This window comes from Giraffa tippelskirchi, chromosome 4 (assembly GCF_054371585.1).
Source record: "Giraffa tippelskirchi isolate mGirTip1 chromosome 4, T2T-mGirTip1v1.2.pri, whole genome shotgun sequence".
Taxonomy (NCBI): Eukaryota; Metazoa; Chordata; class Mammalia; order Artiodactyla; family Giraffidae; genus Giraffa; species Giraffa tippelskirchi.
Genome location: NC_137278.1, coordinates 97,158,975 through 97,178,033, shown reverse-complemented (window position 1 = coordinate 97,178,033; position 19,059 = coordinate 97,158,975). Strand labels below are relative to the sequence as shown.

At 35.9% G+C, this 19,059-nt stretch overlaps 1 protein-coding gene across 50 annotated transcripts in view; it reads right to left on the bottom strand.

Annotated features, from left to right (window-relative positions):
* Positions 1-7,123: 7,123 nt before the first annotated feature.
* Positions 7,124-19,059, bottom strand: part of TSGA10 (testis specific 10) — a 92,649-nt gene continuing 80,713 nt past the window's right edge. For all 50 annotated transcript variants that reach the window (XM_081484407.1, XM_081484426.1, XM_081484414.1 and 47 more), the window contains 5 exons: positions 17,794-18,003; positions 14,864-15,066; positions 12,837-12,941; positions 12,523-12,672; positions 7,124-7,452 (listed from right to left, as the gene is read on the bottom strand). In XM_081484407.1, the coding sequence (XP_081340533.1) occupies positions 7,428-7,452; positions 12,523-12,672; positions 12,837-12,941; positions 14,864-15,066; positions 17,794-18,003 (693 nt within the window). In that variant the 3' untranslated portion in view covers positions 7,124-7,427. The remainder of the gene's footprint in view (positions 7,453-12,522; positions 12,673-12,836; positions 12,942-14,863; positions 15,067-17,793; positions 18,004-19,059) is intronic.

Genomic DNA, 19,059 nt, shown 5'->3' with positions numbered 1-19,059 from the left:
TAATATCTAGAAGACATAAAGAAAACTTACAACATAATAAAAAGATAACCCAATTAATAAGTGAGCAGGGGATCTGAATAGACACTTCTCCAAAGAAGGCATACAATGACCAATAAACACAAGAAAAGATATTCAGTATCAGTAGCCATTAGGGAAATGTAAGTCAAAACAATACCACTTCATAATGGCTATTAAAAATAAAGGCTGAGAATAACAAGTGTTGGTCAGGATACAGAGAAATTGCAACCCTTATACATTGCCAACGGAAATGTAAAATATAGCACAGCTGCTTGGAAAACAGATTAGTAGTTCCTAAATTACTATATGAACTAGGAAGTTCTCTCCTACCTATGAGGTGGTATGTGTGTATGCTCAGCGTGTCCAACTCTCTGTGATCCAGTGGACTGTAGCCTGCCAAGCTCCACTGTCCATGGGATTTTCCAAGCAAGAATATTAGAGTGGGTTGCCATTTCCTACTCCGGGGAATCTTCTGTACCCAGGGATCAAACCTGTGTCTCCTGCACTGGCAAGCGGATTCCTCACTGCTAGCGCCACCTAGAAAGACACCTATGAGTTAGAAAACACATATTCATACAAAGGCTTGTACATGAATGTTCAATGTATTATTCATAATAGCTAAAAGGTAGAAACAATCTAAGTGCTCACCAACTCATGAATGGATAATAAGATACGGTATATTCATGCAATGGAACATAATTTGGCAATAAAAATTAAAGAAGAACCAATACCTGCTATAACACAAAAAGCCCTTGAAAACATGCTGTGTGAAAGAAGCCAGTCACAAAAGACCATGTGTTGTATGGTTTCTTTTATGTTAAATGTCCATGATAGGCAAATCATAGAAGTGGAAAGATGATTAGTAAGGTTGTCTAGGGCAGGGGGTTGAGTGTGTAGAAGGCAATGGGGGAACAGGCATGGTGTTTCTTTTTGGGTGACAAAAATTTTCTAAAATTAGATTGTGATAAGGGTGGCACAACTCTGTGAATATACTGAAAACCATCAAACCATATCCTTTATAAATAGGTGAAATGTATGGCATGTGAATTATACCTCAATAAGGCCATTAAAAGGAAGGATAAAGGGAGGGAGAGGAGGGCTGGTGGAACTGGAGGTTTGACTCAGAGGAAATGTTTTGAGGGACAGGAACAAAGTGTGTATATTCTCAGCACCAGAGAACACCACAGACAAACAGATCATGATGTGTAAAAATAATGGAAAGGATGTTAAGTAAATGATAATTAAAGTGCTGTAAATGTATAATAGGTGTGTGTTCCACTTTATATCTCTAGCACTTTAAAGCAATGTAGGTTGTTCTGGAAAATTAGTTTTGGCATACTGATTAATCTTATCTTGTTCAAAATTTAGAGCTCTGATACTGCTTCTGTGGACCATCCTAGCATTTATTAAGTACCCACTTACATTTTCAGCATGGTTAGAGATGGAAAAACACAAAAACTGGATCCCAGTATTATATTTGGTGAAACAAAGCAAAGGTACATGAAGTGGGGACCTAGCTAAATACAATTTCACACATTCAACATATATTTAAAGACTACCTATGATGTACAAAGGACTGTTTTGAGTAGGAGAAGCCTGGGGATAAAAATTAAAATGGGTGAAACTATGTTCCCTTCCTTAAAATATTCAGTCTATTAGAAAATGAAAACAAGTACACAAATAGGTATGATACAAGGCATTATATGATAAATATCTTAAAAGATAAACGTTTTAATGGAAGGTCAGAGAATGGCAAACTAATTTAGGGCTAATGGGATTAGAGAAGATTTCAAAAGCCTTCCACTACTGATCTGTTTCTTTCTCTCTTAAACAAAAGAGAACAAAAACTTTAATATTTATGTATTTTAATTTTTATTTTTATCAAAATTACAAGAGATTCAGATCGTTCCCCAAGGTTATTAAGAGACTCCAGCCAGCCTCATTTCCATCCCTGCATTTTTCCCTCCCAGAGGCAACCAGTTTTACCTCTTTTAGCTGATTGCTTCAGTATCCTTTTTTTTAAATAATATACTTATATCACTATTTCTTGGCTTTACAATTTTAGGCATTAGCCTTCACATACCACTACACAAGAGAATTCACTTTATTTATTTCCAAGGCCTTTATGACACATTGCTTCTTTCCCATTCCTTCATCCTCTCATTAATTAATTTTGTAATTTTGCCTAGATTTATCTTCAGTGTTTACAATATTAAGACTGTGACCTACTATTTATAATTGAGCCATATGGTAAACCATGACTAATCTTATCCTTCCTAAACTGCTTTTCCTTTTCCATATCTTTTCATTTGTTTGATCTCCACTACCATACCTGCTGAGGACTAACAAATCTCTTTCTCTAGCCAAGTTGTCTCTCTTGATACTGAGGCCTACAGATTTCTTTTTTAATTCAACAACATCATAAAAACATCAACTGACCACCTACTGTATGTCCGGCATTCTACTGCCACTAAGCACTTTGGATATATTGGCTCAGTTAAACCACATGATTCTATTTTTATATTCAGTTCAGTTCAGTTGCTCAGTCGTGTCCGACTCTTTGTGACCCCATAGACTGCAGCAATCCAGGCTTCCCTGTCCATCACCAACTCCCGGAGTTTACCCAAACTCATGTCCATTGAGTCAGTGATGCCATCCAACCGTCTCATTCTCTATTGTCCCCTTCTCCTCCTACCCTCAATCTTTCTCAGCATCAGGGTCTTTTCAAATGAGTCAGCTCTTCGCATCAGGTAGCCAAAGTATTGGAGTTTCAGCTTCAACATCAGTCCTTCCAATGAACACTGAGGACTGATCTCCTTTAGAATGGACTTGTTGGATCTCCTTGCAGTCCAAGGGACTCTCAAGAGTCTTCTCCAACACCACAGTTCTTTATAGTCCAACTCTCCCATCCACACATGACTACTGGAAAAACCATAGCCTTGACAAGACAGACCTTTGTTGGCAAAGTAATGTCTCTGCTTTTTAATATGCTGTCTAAGTTCGTCATAACTTTCCTTCCAAGGAGTAAGCGTCTTTTAATTTCATGGCTGCAGTCACCATCTGCACTGAATTTGGAGCCCCCCAAAATAAAGTCAGCCCTGTTTCCACTGTTTCCCTATCTATTTGCCATGAAGTGATGGGATCGGATGCCATGATCTTAGTTTTCTGAATGTTGAGCTTTAAGCCAATTTTTTCACTCTCCTCTTTCACTTTTATGAAGAGGCTCTTTAGTTTTTCTTCACTTTCTGCCATAAGGATAGTATCATCTGCGTATTTGAGGTTACTGATATTTCTCCCAGCAATCTTGATCCCAGATTGTGCTTCATCCAGCCCAGCATTTCTCATGATGTACTCTGCATAGAAGTTAAATAAGCAGGGTGACAGTATACAGCCTTGACGTACTCCTTGTCCTGTTTGGAACCAGTCTGTTGTTCCATGTCCAATTTCTAACTGTTGCTTCCTGACCTGCATACAGGTTTCTCAAGAGGCAGGTCAGGTGGTCTGGTGTTCCCATCTCTTGAAGAATTTTCCACAGTTTATTCTGATCCACACAGTCAAAGACTTTGGCATGGTCAATAAAGCAGAAATAGATGTTTTCCGGAATTCTCCTGCTTTTTCAATGATCCAGCAGATGTTGGCAACTTGATCTCTGGTTCCTCTGCCTTTTCTAAAACCATCTTGAACATCTGAAAGTTCATGGTTCACATATTGCTGAAGCCTGGCTTGGAGAATTTTGAGCATTATTTTACTAGTGTGTGAGATGAATGCAATTGTGCGGTAGTTTGAGCATTCTTTGGCATTGACTTTCTTTGGGATTGGAATGAAAACTGACATTAGGTACTATTATAAATACACCTTTTACAGACATGGAAAATAAAGTATAGAAAGTGCTAACTTGCCCAATTACATACTTATGTAAAGTCAAGCAGTGGGATTCAAGAAATATGATCATAACCACCTAAAATTCACCCTCTTTCAGTAAACATATGTTAACTGGAAGCCACCTTTAGTCAGGCATGGTTTGTACCATAACAACTAAATCAATTTATTCTTGCCTTTATGGAGCTCATAGTCCAATGGTATGACACACAAATAAGATGGTACAATAAGAATGCAATAGAGCACATGCATTCTTTAATGCATTAATAGTAAATAGAATAATACATAGAAATTAGACAAGAAATAAAAAGACTTTCACTTTTAGAAACAAATATTAACTAAGCACATATTGGTGCCAGGCTCTGTACTAGTTGTTGAGGACACAATGTTAAGACAAGAATTTTCCAGGCTGGGAGGGGAATAGGAAGGAGAAAAAGGAGTGATTCAGAGTGATTCACAGCATGTGCAAAGGCCAAGAGATAAAAGAGCATAAACTGCACAAACTGTTACTGAAAGCAATTGACAAAAACTGTAATACATAATTTTAAGTGGGGGATGGCGAGGTATGAAGTTGAAGAGATTTAAAAAAAATCAACAAATCAGAGAGGTCTGTATAAAATGTTAAAGAGCTTGGACTATAGTCTAATGGTAAATTTGGTACTCAGTGTGTATGTGTGGAGAGGGATGTGATCATATGTGTGTTTCTAAACTCTTTGATTACAGTGTGTAGAATGGACTAGATGGAAGTATGACTGAAAGCATACCTGTTTTTTGTTGTTGAGTTGCAAAAATTCTTTATATAGTTTGGAGAGGACATCCTTAACAGATACATGATTTGCAAACATTTGCTCAAATTACTTGGGTTGCCTTTTACTTTCTTGATACTGTCCTTTGATGGAGAGGTTTTTTAATTCTGATTAAGTCCAATTTATCTGTATTTGATGTTGTTCATCATTTAAATCATATTTAAGAAACCACTGTGAAATACAAAGTCATGAAGATTTGCTTCAATATTTTCTTCAAAGGGTTCTATAACTTCAGCACTTGCAATTCCATATGAGTTTTAGGATTTGCTTTTCCATTTCTGCAAAAATAATAGGTTTGGGGGAATATTTCTTCTTAAGGATATTAAGCCTTCCAATCCATGAATGCAGGATGTCTTTCCACTTATCTAGGTCTTCTTTTGGAGAAGGCAATGGCAACCCACTCCAGTACTCTCGCCTGGAAAATCCCATGGATGGAGGAGACTGGTAGGCTGCAGTCCATGGGGTCGCTAAGAGTCAGACACGACTGAGCAACTTCACTTTCACTTTTCACTTTCATGCATTGGAGAAGGAAACGGCAACCCACTCCAGTGTCCTTGCCTGGAGAATCCCAGGGATGGGGGAGCCTGGTGGGCTACCATCTATGGGGTTGCACAGAGTCGGACATGACTGAAGCGACTTAGCAGCAGCAGCAGCAGCAGGTCTTCTTTAATTTCTTTCAGTAATGTTGCGAAGTAGGAAGTGACGTTTAGGTTGACTGTGTGGAGTGAGAAGGAAAAGGAGTGACCTGTGGTGGCATTTGGACTTTCAGGCATCTGTCACACTGGCTGATGTGGCATTCCACCGTGGGAAACCAGGGGAGAGACTGCTAGGAGGAAACATTGCTGAGTTGAGTTTAGGCGTATTCAGACTCAGTGCCTATGAGACATTTAACTCAGAGGGTATTAATTAATCAGATATTTAATCCTCTTTTAAAACACCCTTACTTCAGCAAAAGTGGATGCTTTGCATTAAATATGGCATTTCAAAACTGAGAGCTCTTTTCCAGGAGACTTCTTTGTCATCAAGAAAGAATATGTTTGATATAGCTTTTGTATTGTGTATTTTATTCCATTTTATGCATTGCATCTTTACCATATCAATAGGCTATTATATGTTTACTCAAGCAATTAGAATCTCATTTAAAACAAAGAATGTTTTTAAATATTACCATAAGAAATAATCTTTTCTTTGAATTTTAACACAGAATACAGTAAAGGTTTCTCTACCTTTGGATAATATTGGCCCCTTTATACTCACCATATAATTTTCCTTTTAAGTATTCTGCAATTGATGGCACAAGTCAAGCACAGTATACTTTTCATCAAGCATGGAAACATCTTCCTTTTTCTGTCATGCCCCCATCCCTAATACTGCCCTCTCCACATAAAATCTGTGTTAAGTGCGCACAACAGATGACACTCAGCTCCTTGTCAGCTCTTTTAGGAGGTGGAGAGACTAAAATGACTGCCGTGATGACCAAGTGCTTTGCTACCTAGCAAAGGTTAATTTTGCATATTCACTGGTATATTATTTAACACTAGTAAGAACAACTTTTTGCATATTATTCTACACAATGTTTATAAAAGGACATCTTTTTAATTATTCAATTTTTAAAACCAATCTATAATGACTGTCCTGAAGTAGAGAAGTAAAACTCAAGGTTTTTAAAAATCAAAGTAAAGTGAGTATATAGCATGAATTTACGGTGAAACAGAGTGTTAACGAACAAACAAGACCTAAATCAGGGCACTGTCCTGCATTACTGCAGTCATAACCAGTAGTGACTATATAAAATGAGAAACTGTCTACATCATATGAATACTATTAATGACAGGACTTTTTTTTTATTAAAATGGCAAGAGTACAAATAATTTGTATTAGTAAAATACAATAGTGTTAAGACTGTAATATCAACATGAAATTAAAGTCTATGGACAGAAAAGGTAAGAGGTTTCAGAGACTTTGGGGGAAAAAAGGAAACATCACTGAACTTGTTATGCTACATTATAGACAGCTGCCACAGGCAAAAATAAATAAATAAAATGGCAATTAAGTTGATTGCAGTATTTTAATATTTTAAAGGAAAACGTATGAAAAATACAGATTTTTTAAAAATAATCTTACATTCTTGACAGAGATAGTATTACCTACCTTTCTAAAAATAGTAGGGGTAAACAATTGTAGAAAATGTATGCTAATTAATGGTACAACACTAAGGATTTAAAAACCCTGACACATGCCTACTATACTGCTTTGGAGTCAGAGTATGGCCCGGAATTCATGTCAGGTTGGCTCCAAAATGGAATATGGGGTCCCAGGCCAGGAGTGGTAAACTGTGCCTCTTTTGGCACAATTTGTCCAGCCATGAAAGCATAAATCACAAAGGAAAAAAAATCAGTTTTGTAAAAACACTTTGCCTCTTTTTATAAGCTTCTTTATTTACTCCGGACAGTTAACACAACAGTCGTCAATAGTGAAGTAAGCAGATTTTACACTCACTATTACTGTATGGATAGAAAGGGCCATATGCATTTTTGTGTTTATAAGTCATCTCAGATCACTGCGATATGGCACAGCACATGAAAACAGAGATTCAGAGGCATGACGTTAATAAATTCATTTAACATTGTCAAGCATTCAAAAGATAAATGCAATCATATAGCAAAAAAAAAATCAGTTTGAAACTTTGACCTCTCCCAAGGATGTGAAGAATCTTTCCATGTGTCAGAAATCTCTATAGCAAAGATTCCTATAAGAGAGAAAAAAGTTATGTAGATTAATATTTTAATTCAATGATTTTATGATGTATTAAAAAATGTATTCTAGTGTTACTCTGGCAATACTTGGGATTTTTTCCCCTCAGCTTCTGTGAAGGAAGTCAGATATAATGTATTTTATCACCCAGTTTTCAGAAGCTGTGAATCATCCATATCATGCAATAATATGGACTCAACAATAAAAAGGAAAGAACTATTGACTTTTTACACCAATTTGGATGGATCTCATGGGCATTGTGCTAAGAGAGAAGAGTCACTCTCACAAAATTACATCCTGTGTGTGATTCCATTTACACAACACTCTCAAAAAGACAGTATTACAGAGATAGAGAAGAAAGTAGAGTTTGCTCAGGGATAGGGAGGAGGACGGGAAGATGTCACCATGAAAGGGTATCGTGAAGGAATGAGCTCCTTGGGGCTGATGGGACAATTCAGAACCTTGTCTGTGCTGTTGTTCTATGTGTGGTATGTAAAAAAAAACAAAACAAAAAAACCCAAAAAACTGCACACACACACTAGCAAAACCTGAGTAAGGGGTATCAGCTGGTTAACTACACCAATGTCAATTTCGTGGTTTGTAAGACATGGCCACTAGGGAAGCTGGCAGAGGATATGTGGGACCATCTGTACTATTTTTGCATCTGCCTGTGAGACTAATCATTTCAAAATAAAGAGTAAAACAGAGCAAAACACAACTGTGTTACAGCCACACAATGGAATACTATTCAGCAGTTAAAAGCAATATCCAGTAATATCTGATATACACAACAACCTGGATAAATCTCTAATATATAAATCTAATATTTTACCCAGTGGCTGGGTAAAAGTCAGCCACTGCAGACTACATACCACATGATTCCATTTATATGGCAACCTGAAAAGACAACACTATAGGAACAGGAAACAGACCAGCTGTTGGGAAAAGTAAATTAGCACACTGACTGTTGTCTAGATGATGTTGTTCAGTCGCTTAAGTTTCGTTCAACTCTTTTGATCCCCATGGACTGTAACCTGTCAGGCTCCTCTGTTCATGAGATTTTCCCAGACAAGAATACTGGAGTGGACTGCCATTTCCTTCTCCAGGGGATCTTTCTGACTCAGGCAGGATTGAACCTGCAACTCCTGCATTCACAGGTGGATTCTTTACTGCTGAGCCACCAGGGAAGCCCATGTCTAGATATTAGATGGTAGTCAAAAGGTACCATTTAAAATGAACAGCAAAAGATTAAAATTTTAAAAAGGGATACTTTAAGGACACTATTAAAAGTATTAATAGAAAGGTAACCATTATAATAAGACACAAAACTTCCTGAATATCAAAAGAAATGGTTACAAGCAAAGAAGGATAACCAAATAGAGAAAGAATTAGAGCAAATATCACATAGTAAACAGTTATCATAACATAATATGACAGAGTTGAGACCAAATTTAACAGTTATATCAATAATGTTAAGGAGCTTAACTCACCTATTTAAAAAAAAAAGAATTTCAAAGTGGTTCATAAAGTCAAACTCAAATCCATACTATCTAAAGAGAGAGATTTAAAATGCAGAGATTCAAAAAAAGAGATGGACAAAGATTTACCAGCCAAGTGGACCCAATAAGGAAATAGGAGTTGTAACTCTAATACCAGACAAAGTAGACGTCAAGTCCTTCCTCCTTCCAAAAAAATTAAGTGCATCAGAAAATAACACTTTGTAAAAGCCACATTCACAGTGAAGATATGACAATTCAGAATATCTATGCAACAGATAAAACAGCAAACCACCTATATAAAACAAAATTTATAGAAGATATAAGAAGAAATAAAAACATACCAATAATAGGAAATTTTAAAATGCCATTCTTAGTAAAACAAATCAAGTGAACAAAAATTAAATGACATTATAAAAGAACAAAGTAAAATTAAAAAGGTAAATTTTCTGGATATATTACACTATACTCTGATAAGAAAGAATATATCTTCTCAAGTGTACATGAACTGTTCACAAAACTTGAACATGTAGTAAAGTATAAAGAAAACATCAGTAGTTTCCATAAAATAGAAATATTACAAATAATATACACAGTAACACTGAGAATTAAAAATGAAACCAAACCAAACAAAAAACTCTTCTCACTGAAAATTAAAAGATTTTCTATCAAATAACTCTTGGGTAAAAATGAAAGTACAAACAAAGATTAAAGAAATTCTGAAAAATAATGATCACAAAAACACTATATATCAGAATCTGTGGGATATATTTAAAGCAGTAATCATAGGAAAATTCATAACCCTGAATATCTACATTGATAAAAATTAAGGAATAGTAATAAATGAATTAAATTTATAACTCAAAAACCTAGGGGAAAAAAATCAACAAAGTAAGTTAAAAAGTAGCACAAGGAAGGAACTAATGTAAACAAAAACAGAAATTAATAAGATAGAGAAAGAAAATAGATTAAATCAATAAATCAAAATGCTGGTTCTTTGAAGCAATGAACTAAGTCAACAAACCACAGGCTAAGGTAATCAACAAACCAAAGGGAGAAGCACATATATACAAATAAGAAATGGCAACAGGATATAACTATTGACACAGAAGAAATTTAAAAGTTTATAAGATATTGCATTGGTTACTTCTGTGCAAATAAAGCTGAAAACCTAGAGTTTAAAGCCTGGATAATTTTTAGACAAACAGAGATAGAAAGCTTAAAAAGACTCATTTCCAAAGAAGAAACAGAAAAAGTTACCAAGGAAGTACACCCCACAAAAAAAGAGCCAAGGCTCTTTAGAAATCAGATAATCCCCAACTGAATAACTTGTTTCAAACTACAGTAAACAAAAACTTCCAAATTATTTTTTTAGAAGCAGATATAACATTGATATCTAAACTTAATAAAAAAAAGCACAAAGAGATAAGTACAGGTCAATATCAGTTATGAATATTGATATAAAAATCTAAAATAAAATATTACAGAACACTAAGAAAATAATAGACTGTGACCAATTTCTCATGTATGTCAGAAATTCAAACACGGTTCAATAGTTGAAAATCAATTAATATAATCCACATAATAGTAATTCTAAAGAGAAAAACCATATCTTCATAGATGCTAAAAAAATGTCCTTGACAAAAACACTGTTTAGTAATAAAAAAAAAATGTTGAAAAAAATAGGAATAAGTGGTATTTCCTTAATACCATACTTGAATCATAAAACTAGTATCTTAATTAACAGGAAAACAACAACAACAAAAAGAGGCATTCCCACTACAGGTCAGAATTAAAACAAGAATTTCACTTTTGCCATGACTATTTGTCATTATTCTGATGATGCTAGCAAATGCTACTAACCAGAGAATAGAATTCAAGAGATAAAAATAGGAAAAGAAGAAATAAGTATCTCTTTCTGCAGATGACATGATAGTATACTTAGAAACCCCTAAAGAATTAATGGAGAAGGCAATGGCACCCCACTCCAGTACTCTTGCCTGGAAAATCCCATGGATGGAGGAGCCTGATAGGCTGCAGTCCATGGGGTCGCTAAGAGTTGGACACGACTGAGCGACTTCACTTTCACTTTTCACTTTCATGCATTGGAGAAGGAAATGGCAACCCACTCCAGTGTTCTTGCCCGGAGAATCCCAGGGACGGGGGAGCCTGATGGGCTGTCGTCTATGGGGTCGCACAGAGTCGGACACGACTGAAGCGACTTAGCAGCAAAGAATTAATAACGAAATTTAATGAAATAAAAGAATTTAGCATGATAACATGATAGAAAATTAACATGCAAAAGTAGCATCATTTGAAGATATAATAAATGAACTCCATTTACAATAGTAACAAAAATGTAATAAAATATTCAGGAGTGAATTTTACAAGAAATATTCAAAACCTATATAAAGAAAAACTACAAGCCATTCCTTAAAGACGCAAAGCAAATTTGAACAATGGAAAGACATCTCTTCTTCTTGGTTAGGACATTTCAGCATAATAAATAAAAATGAAAAATGAAAGCAAATTGAAACAAATGAATATAATGCTGTTATTTTAAATGTATACCATCACCACAGAGGGAGTGAAAAAAATAATCCAAGTAATTTATGAACACAGTAGTTGACTATATGCCCTCAAGACTTTGGAAAGGTTATGTATGGGACAGGAAGGAAGAATTGCAAATAGATTTTGAACTTTTTTCTAAGTTGGCCTGTTTAGTGTAGTGACATAGATGAAGAAATCTTGAAAGTACTTTAGACATACTCTGGGATTGAGCGAAGGAACAACTGTGTTACTGTTGTTGAATGAATATTTTGATGTTGAGCAGGCCTCTCACTGGAGAAGAAAGGGTGTCATACAAATACAGAAAGGCAGGGGTCAAGGGAGAAACCTGTGAGGTGGTTCCACTGGAGGTACTGGTTATGGGTTAAAAATGTCTGTTGCAGGGAGTGGGCAGGTGGGAGGAAGGCAAGAGAGAAAGACGGAGGACAAAGCACAAGAGTATGAATGAGTGAGAAAGCTCATACTGCCTCATAAACACAGAAAAAGCAAACGGAGTAAAATTTTTATAATAGTGAATAGGGATAAAAGGTGTACATATGTTCTTTGTATTGTTTTATTTTTAACTTCTTGTAAGTTTGAAATTATTTCTAAGTAAAAATGTTTTTACAAAATTTCTGACACTTAGGAATATAGCTAAAATATTTTCCTTTGAAAAATTACCCTATTACTTTCCTAGAGTATATGTATTTTTGGTGCTACAATAATTAGCCAATAGTTTGTTAATGAAAGTATATAAAAATGTATGCTATAGAAATTAAAGAAAATAAGATTTTAAAAATATAATTTATGTAAACTTTAGATAAAATAGACATCTTTCTTTAACATATTTATATGACACTAATTATCAAAATACTATTTTTTAATGTCAACATATCCAATTATGTAATGATGTTTAAATAGCACTACTAATGGTAGATGGTTACTGAGTTTTCTTACTCCCTCAAATATTCAGTGCTTATTGCTATATGGTTCCCCAAAGAATGGATCTTTAAACCACTTACTCTTCTAATGATCGATCTAAGCCTCGGTCAGGAGATCGATGGTGAGTACGTTCCGGTGAGTGACATTTTGTATTTGGCTTTATTGTGGAACTCAAATGATAAGCATTACTTGAGTAATTCTGGCGGCGGAGTTCTTGCACAGCCCTCTCCCTAAAGCAAAATAGGGACACTTTAACTGAACTTCTATATCCAGCAACATTATTAACACTGTTGTAAAACTGCAGTTCAAATCATACCTTAAAATCTAATCACCATGAAATAACCAAAGTCTGTTGTTATCCCAGAAACAGTGCTTTCCAGGCTGCTGAACTTACCTTTCAAAGCGCTCCGTCCCTAGCTGTCTCTTTGTAATGTCCAAGTCAGCTTCCAGTTGCGTCACAACGTTCCTGAACTGGGCCACGTCCCTACTCTGGATAGCCCTGTGTAGAGAATGTGAATGATGGTTGATTAAAGGTAGAATACCAAAGTATTCCTAGGGTACCTGAAACCATGTTGGCCATGGTTTCTCAGCTGAAGCCAAGCAACACTGATTTTTACAGATGTATTGGTGCATCTAAAATATGTCAATTTCATACAAATAAAATAAATTAAAATAAAATATGCCAATTTTAGATGCAGTAAATGTGCAAAGTAGTCTACTAAAAGCCCTTTAAGCTGTCTCAGCCCCATTCAATTAGTTAAACTTCATTTTCCCTATTTTTAGATACGGTAATACTATTATCTACCTATATTATCAATTCACTGCAGATCACTTTTACAATTTATTTCATAGTATGATGTGCATATTCCAATGCATATAACACTGGAATTCACTAGCAGCATATATGTATATCTAATTGACCAAATGCCTTATATATATGTGTAATGAAATTTGATATATCCAACTGTTAAAGACAAAATCTCTTCAATTTAACAGGATCTTCCTTAGGGCTAAACAATGCCTCCAAAACCCTATGATAAGCACACTACCATGAGGAAGATAATGACAGAGGTGACCGCTCTTGCCAGGACATTCTCTCCTCTCTGCTGGCTTTCAGGACTGCACTACGGACTGCTGGAGTCTAAACTCTAGAGACTAGGAACACAAGAGTTTATCAAGCTTACCAATTCTAGGTGACACTACTCACCAGCCAGTCTAAAACAGAGTGTACCCCCTTAAAGGCGGGAGTTTTGGCATACTTCACGGAGGCAATTTCCATCTATGGCTTGAGGAAATGATCCTACATAACTGGATCATTCTGAAGGTCCAGTCCAAAGCCCAGCTGCAGTGACTGAAAAGAGTGACTCGGTTACAGCTGCCACAACCTAAAAACAGTCTCTGAAGAAAACCAGCCCTGGTTTTGCAGCCTGTGCTCAGTCAGCGGTTCCCACAAGTGGCCAATTCCTGAGACCATGATTCCTGTCCTTCCCCACGTACCCTACTCACACGGGAGGACAGAGCTGAGGCTGGATGAAAAGGTGTTACAGGTGGGATGGATAAGAACAGAGGCTAAGGGTCCCCATGAGGTTTTGTGACAGGTGACAAAGGTGATAAAATAAAATATCTATTATGCAGGCAGGGGTGGGGCTTCCCTGGTGGGTCAGATGGTAAAGAATCTGCTTGCAATGCAGGAGACTGGGGTTTGATCCCTGGGTTGGGAAGATCCCCTGGAAAAGGGAATGGCAACCCACTCCAGTGTTCTTGCCTGGAGAATTCAATGGACAGGGGAGCCTGGTGGGCTATAGTCCATGAAGTCCCAAAGAGTCAGACACGACTGAGAGACTAAGCACATACAGCACACACACATGCAGGCAGGCATTTCCATCTAATCCTCCAGTGGTGTAATAAGGTGCTAACAGTACTAGGAATTCTTTAAAACAAAAAAAGTCACAATCAGTGCTCTGGAGGAAGTCTCCAGCATTCAGTGACTGCAGTAGTGCTTTCAGGTGCCCAGTACACAGGGAAATACCATGTGACAAGTGAAAAGACCAGGTAGCCATACCAAGCAGGTCCATAAATAGAAAAATCCTTGTGGTTTCAGAAGTGCTTTTTTTTCTGATCTGGTTATAATATTTCCCAAAGGCAATATGTTAGATCAGTAGATGTTCTATTACACTCAAAGTGCCATTGGAAACAATCAACACGAAGATGGTTACATTTAAGTTTAGATGCATTAGAGACACATAATAGAAATAGGTAGTAAATCTTAGACAAATCACAACATTTTGGGTCCTCAGTTTAATTAATAGCAAGCTATGACATTAAATGGTCTAAATTCCAGCTTTAAAATTCCACTAACCTACCAAGTACCAAAAACTTAAGAAATAAGACTTAATGTTATCATACTGCTAGTCAACTCACATTTTGTTTTCTGCCAAACAAAGGTGTTCTTTGAGAAGCTGAATTTCAGATTCTTTTTCCTGAAGTGCTATCTGAGACTGATATTCTTTGTCTCTATTGGCCACCAGCAAAGCTTCTAGATTCTGCATGGAGATTCTCTCATTTGTCATCTGACTCCTGAGGAGTTCTATTTCAGAACGAGCAGAATCCAACTCATTCTCCATCTGCACAATGATAGGAAGATATCTATACTTATTCCTACTCGTTCACTTACCTCATGTATTACCAGAGACTCATAAAATTTCTCTGTTATGAACTGACAACCACGTTTAATTTCTAGATTTGAAATTGTGTCCTTCTTAGCAGATATACTCACACACACAGTATCACTTCCCAACTCTCTGATAGTATCAGAAGGTTCATTAATTTAAGAGTTATTAATCCCAAGCATCAAACAATTTCCATGTCCAGCTTTGATATTTTTTATAACATATTTTGGCAAGACTGACATGGTAGTATCTGTGACTACTGCTTTGTCCTGAGTTGGGTGAGTTATAAATGCCCAACTTCCTGATGGAATGTCATCATATTCCACAGTTAAGAAAGATAAGGAGTAATAGCACATTCCCTCTCTTGTATAGTCCGATGGAACACTTCACTTTTTGAAGGTTATCTTGAGCCTAAAATACATTCTATAAGCCGAATGCTTCTCCAAAAGGAGGGAAACCAGACATCACTACTTAGAAAAAAATTCTTTATCTCATAATACACATTACAATAAATTATATATATATATTTAAAAATTTAATGTAAAACTCTGAGAAAAGAAAGTTTAATTAAAATGAATTATTAGGAGAGAGAGGGGCAGGCAGGTAGGGTAAGAACTTTCTAGACTAGATACAATTAAAAATGATGTCTGACCATAGCAAAAACAAACATATCTATAGTCATTATAAACAACCAAAATTTATGAGGAAAAAAACCAGATGAAAATAAACTCAGTAAATAGTTAATATCTTGCTAATAAAAGGAATATGAACTAATTCATGAGAAATATGAACTAATGATATGAACAGAAAATTTACAAAATATAGCTAACTAGTAAACATAGAGAATAATATATCTTATATTAATAATCAAAGAAACATAACTTAAAGCAAAATGGTATTTCTAATCCAGGATTTCTTAACCTTGACCCTACTGATCTTTTGTGTTGGGTAATTGTTTGGTATAGGGAGCTGCCCTGTGCTGAGCGGCATCCCTGGCCTCTACTTACTAGAGTTCTACAGTAAGTGAACCCCACCCAACCCAACCCCAGTGTGACAATCAAAAATACCTCCAGACATTGCTAAATATTCAGAGGAGAAAAACCTCTTTCGGTTGAACCAATGGGGCAGTTTATTAAATTGGCAAATGTCTTAGTGCGTGTTGATTAACATTAAAATAGGCAATGCTGGCGGGAATACAAAATGGAGCATCACTTTTTTGGTAGCAGCTTCATTGGGATGTAATTCACATACCATACAACTTGCCCATTTAAATGGTACAAGTCAATGGTTTTCAGTATATTGGGTTGACCAAAAAGTTTGTTTCTATAACACCTTACGGAAAAACTCAAACTTTTTGGCCAACAAATATTAACAGAGGTATGTGATCATACCACATTCTCACAGTTTATTGTTAGAACATTTTTATCATCCCAAAATGGAACCCAGTACACATTAGCAGTCACTCCCTTACCTCTGCCCCAGCACTAGCCTTAGGCAATAACTCATCCAGCCTCTATGATCTGCCTTATTTTGAACATTTCACATAAATGGAAACATAGAGTGTGTGTGTGTGTGTGTGTGTGGTCTTACGTGACTGACTTCCTTCACTTAGTGGAATGTTTTCAAGAGTTGTCCATGTTTTAGCAGCTATCAATCCTTCTTTACTGCTACTGCCAAATAATATTCCCTTGCATAAATGTAGGAATATTTGAGTTATTTACACTTCTTGGCAATTATGAAAAATGCTGCTAAGGACAACTGTGTATCCATTTTTACATGGAACTTCTTACAGAAGCCAACAAGACACGTCGTTCTCAAATGCATCATATCCTCCTAACAGGCAGTAGGGTAACAAAATAAGGAGTTCAACAGGGTGTGATAACAACAGAAATGTAAACATAGCCAAAATGTGTTGATATTTCAATTATACTATGCAACTTTAACATACATCCTTTTAGGATTCAGGTCCCATCTATTTCTTCAGATGCATCTCAGTCACTTGTGCATGCTACACTGGCCACTGCAAATGACTTACTGTTCATTCCAGAGTTTATTTATACCTTCATACCATTGCCTAAGCTATTCCCTCATTCCTTTTGAGTTCAGTATTACACCCTTATGAACTCCTCTCTGACACCCACAGGCCAATGGGAATTTCCTCTCTGAAACCTTGAGTATTTCTTATTAGTATCATATTCACCCCAAATTATTTGTATGTCTCTACCAGGAGGTCTTTGAGGGAGGGGGACTGTACCTTTTGAGCATTATATTCTCATGGCAAGCATGATGGCAGGCATCAGGCACATGGTAGATAAAATAAAGTGAATTACAGTTGAAAAGAACTCAGCCAAATAGTAAATTTAGCTTAAAACAATATCATTAAAATTATAATTTAGCTAGATAAACCTCAACCTCGTGGTTCTTTGCTGATTGATATGTCAGTGTGTTTTATCATTCTTTTGACTGTGCAGAGCACACAAAGGAAGAGTCTGTGTTATGGTCTTGAATGGTCTGGAACACAACAGAAATTAATGTCCTAGACTTTAAAAATAAAATCTAAAGTTGAAAGACATACCTTTGCTGTAGCATTTTATTAAAAAAAAACAGTTTGTTTTTCTAAAATTACAAAAATTTTATAGTGATAGCATCATTAAAAGAATCATTTAAAATTGTATGACATACCATTTCTATCTCTTGATCTTTAGCAACCAGCTGTCGATTAAGAAGTTCTTTGCTTGAGTCAAGTTTAATGCAAAGTTCCCTTGTGGAAGACAAATCTGCAAGGGCAGACACTTTTTCAAACTGAACCTTCTGAAGCTCCTCTTCCATCTTTACAACAGACTTATGTAAAGTAGCAATCTGGGACTTGTAAGACCGTTCTGCATTTAAGTGCTGCAAGGACAAATTATTATACATTTTTTAATGTGAGAAAAACCCAAAACACGGAAAACAAAGTGAGGCAAATCTTTTAATGACAGTACTTTTAGATTACAAGGAACTTTCTCTCTCTTTTTTTTAATTTCTTATTTTTTTTTCTCTCTCTCTCTTTTTTTTTTTTTTGTTGGCCTTGCCAAATGGCATGTGGGATCTTAATTCCCCAACCTGGGATCAAACCCATGCCTCCTGCAGTGGAAGCATGTAGCCTTAACCATGGGACAGGGAATGGTAAAGGACATTCCATGATAAAGGTAAAGGACAGGGAAGTCCCTATAAAGAACTTTAGTTGATATAGATGGTAAGAGTATGTACAAAACATTCTGGGAAAGATAAATTTGGGTTTCAAATTTTCATATACAAAATCCATGAATAAAGAGGTCAGCTGATCATTCTTTTTAAAGTACTGAGAAAACACCTTAAAAGTCTCAATCCCAAAGCTAGTTGCGATATATACATCTTTGTAGTTCTGTCTATATTTGCCACAGTTACAATTATTCTATAATGTAAATATTGTTGTTATTAAAGATAAAACATTAGCCACTGTTTCATTCACTATGCCTACTTTCCCATTCTTGAATGACATGCTGATATGGATCATAATATTGTAAAATGAGGACTGATAACTCTCTAACACTTACTAATACGTCTGAGGGAAACAGACTGGGTAACTATAAATTAAGTATATACATATTATAGAAAATGAGAGCATGTTTTAAACACTGTAATATGAGATTCAAGTTATATAAATGCTTCCAAACATTCAAGATAATTCCCCCCTCCTTTTTTTTTTTTCAGAAAAAGTTCTTATATAAGTGCTCTGCCACCTACAGAGAAGTATTTGCTATTATATGAGGCAAAGAGAACTAAGAGGCAAGCAAAGAAATTTTTCTGCTTTTATAAGCATTTTTACAAGTACAACACCCAAAAAAATTGCTCCTGGAATAAGTTATTTGGCCAAAATTCACTCCTCTCTTTCTCCTTCCCTTCCTTCCTCACTCATACAATTACTCA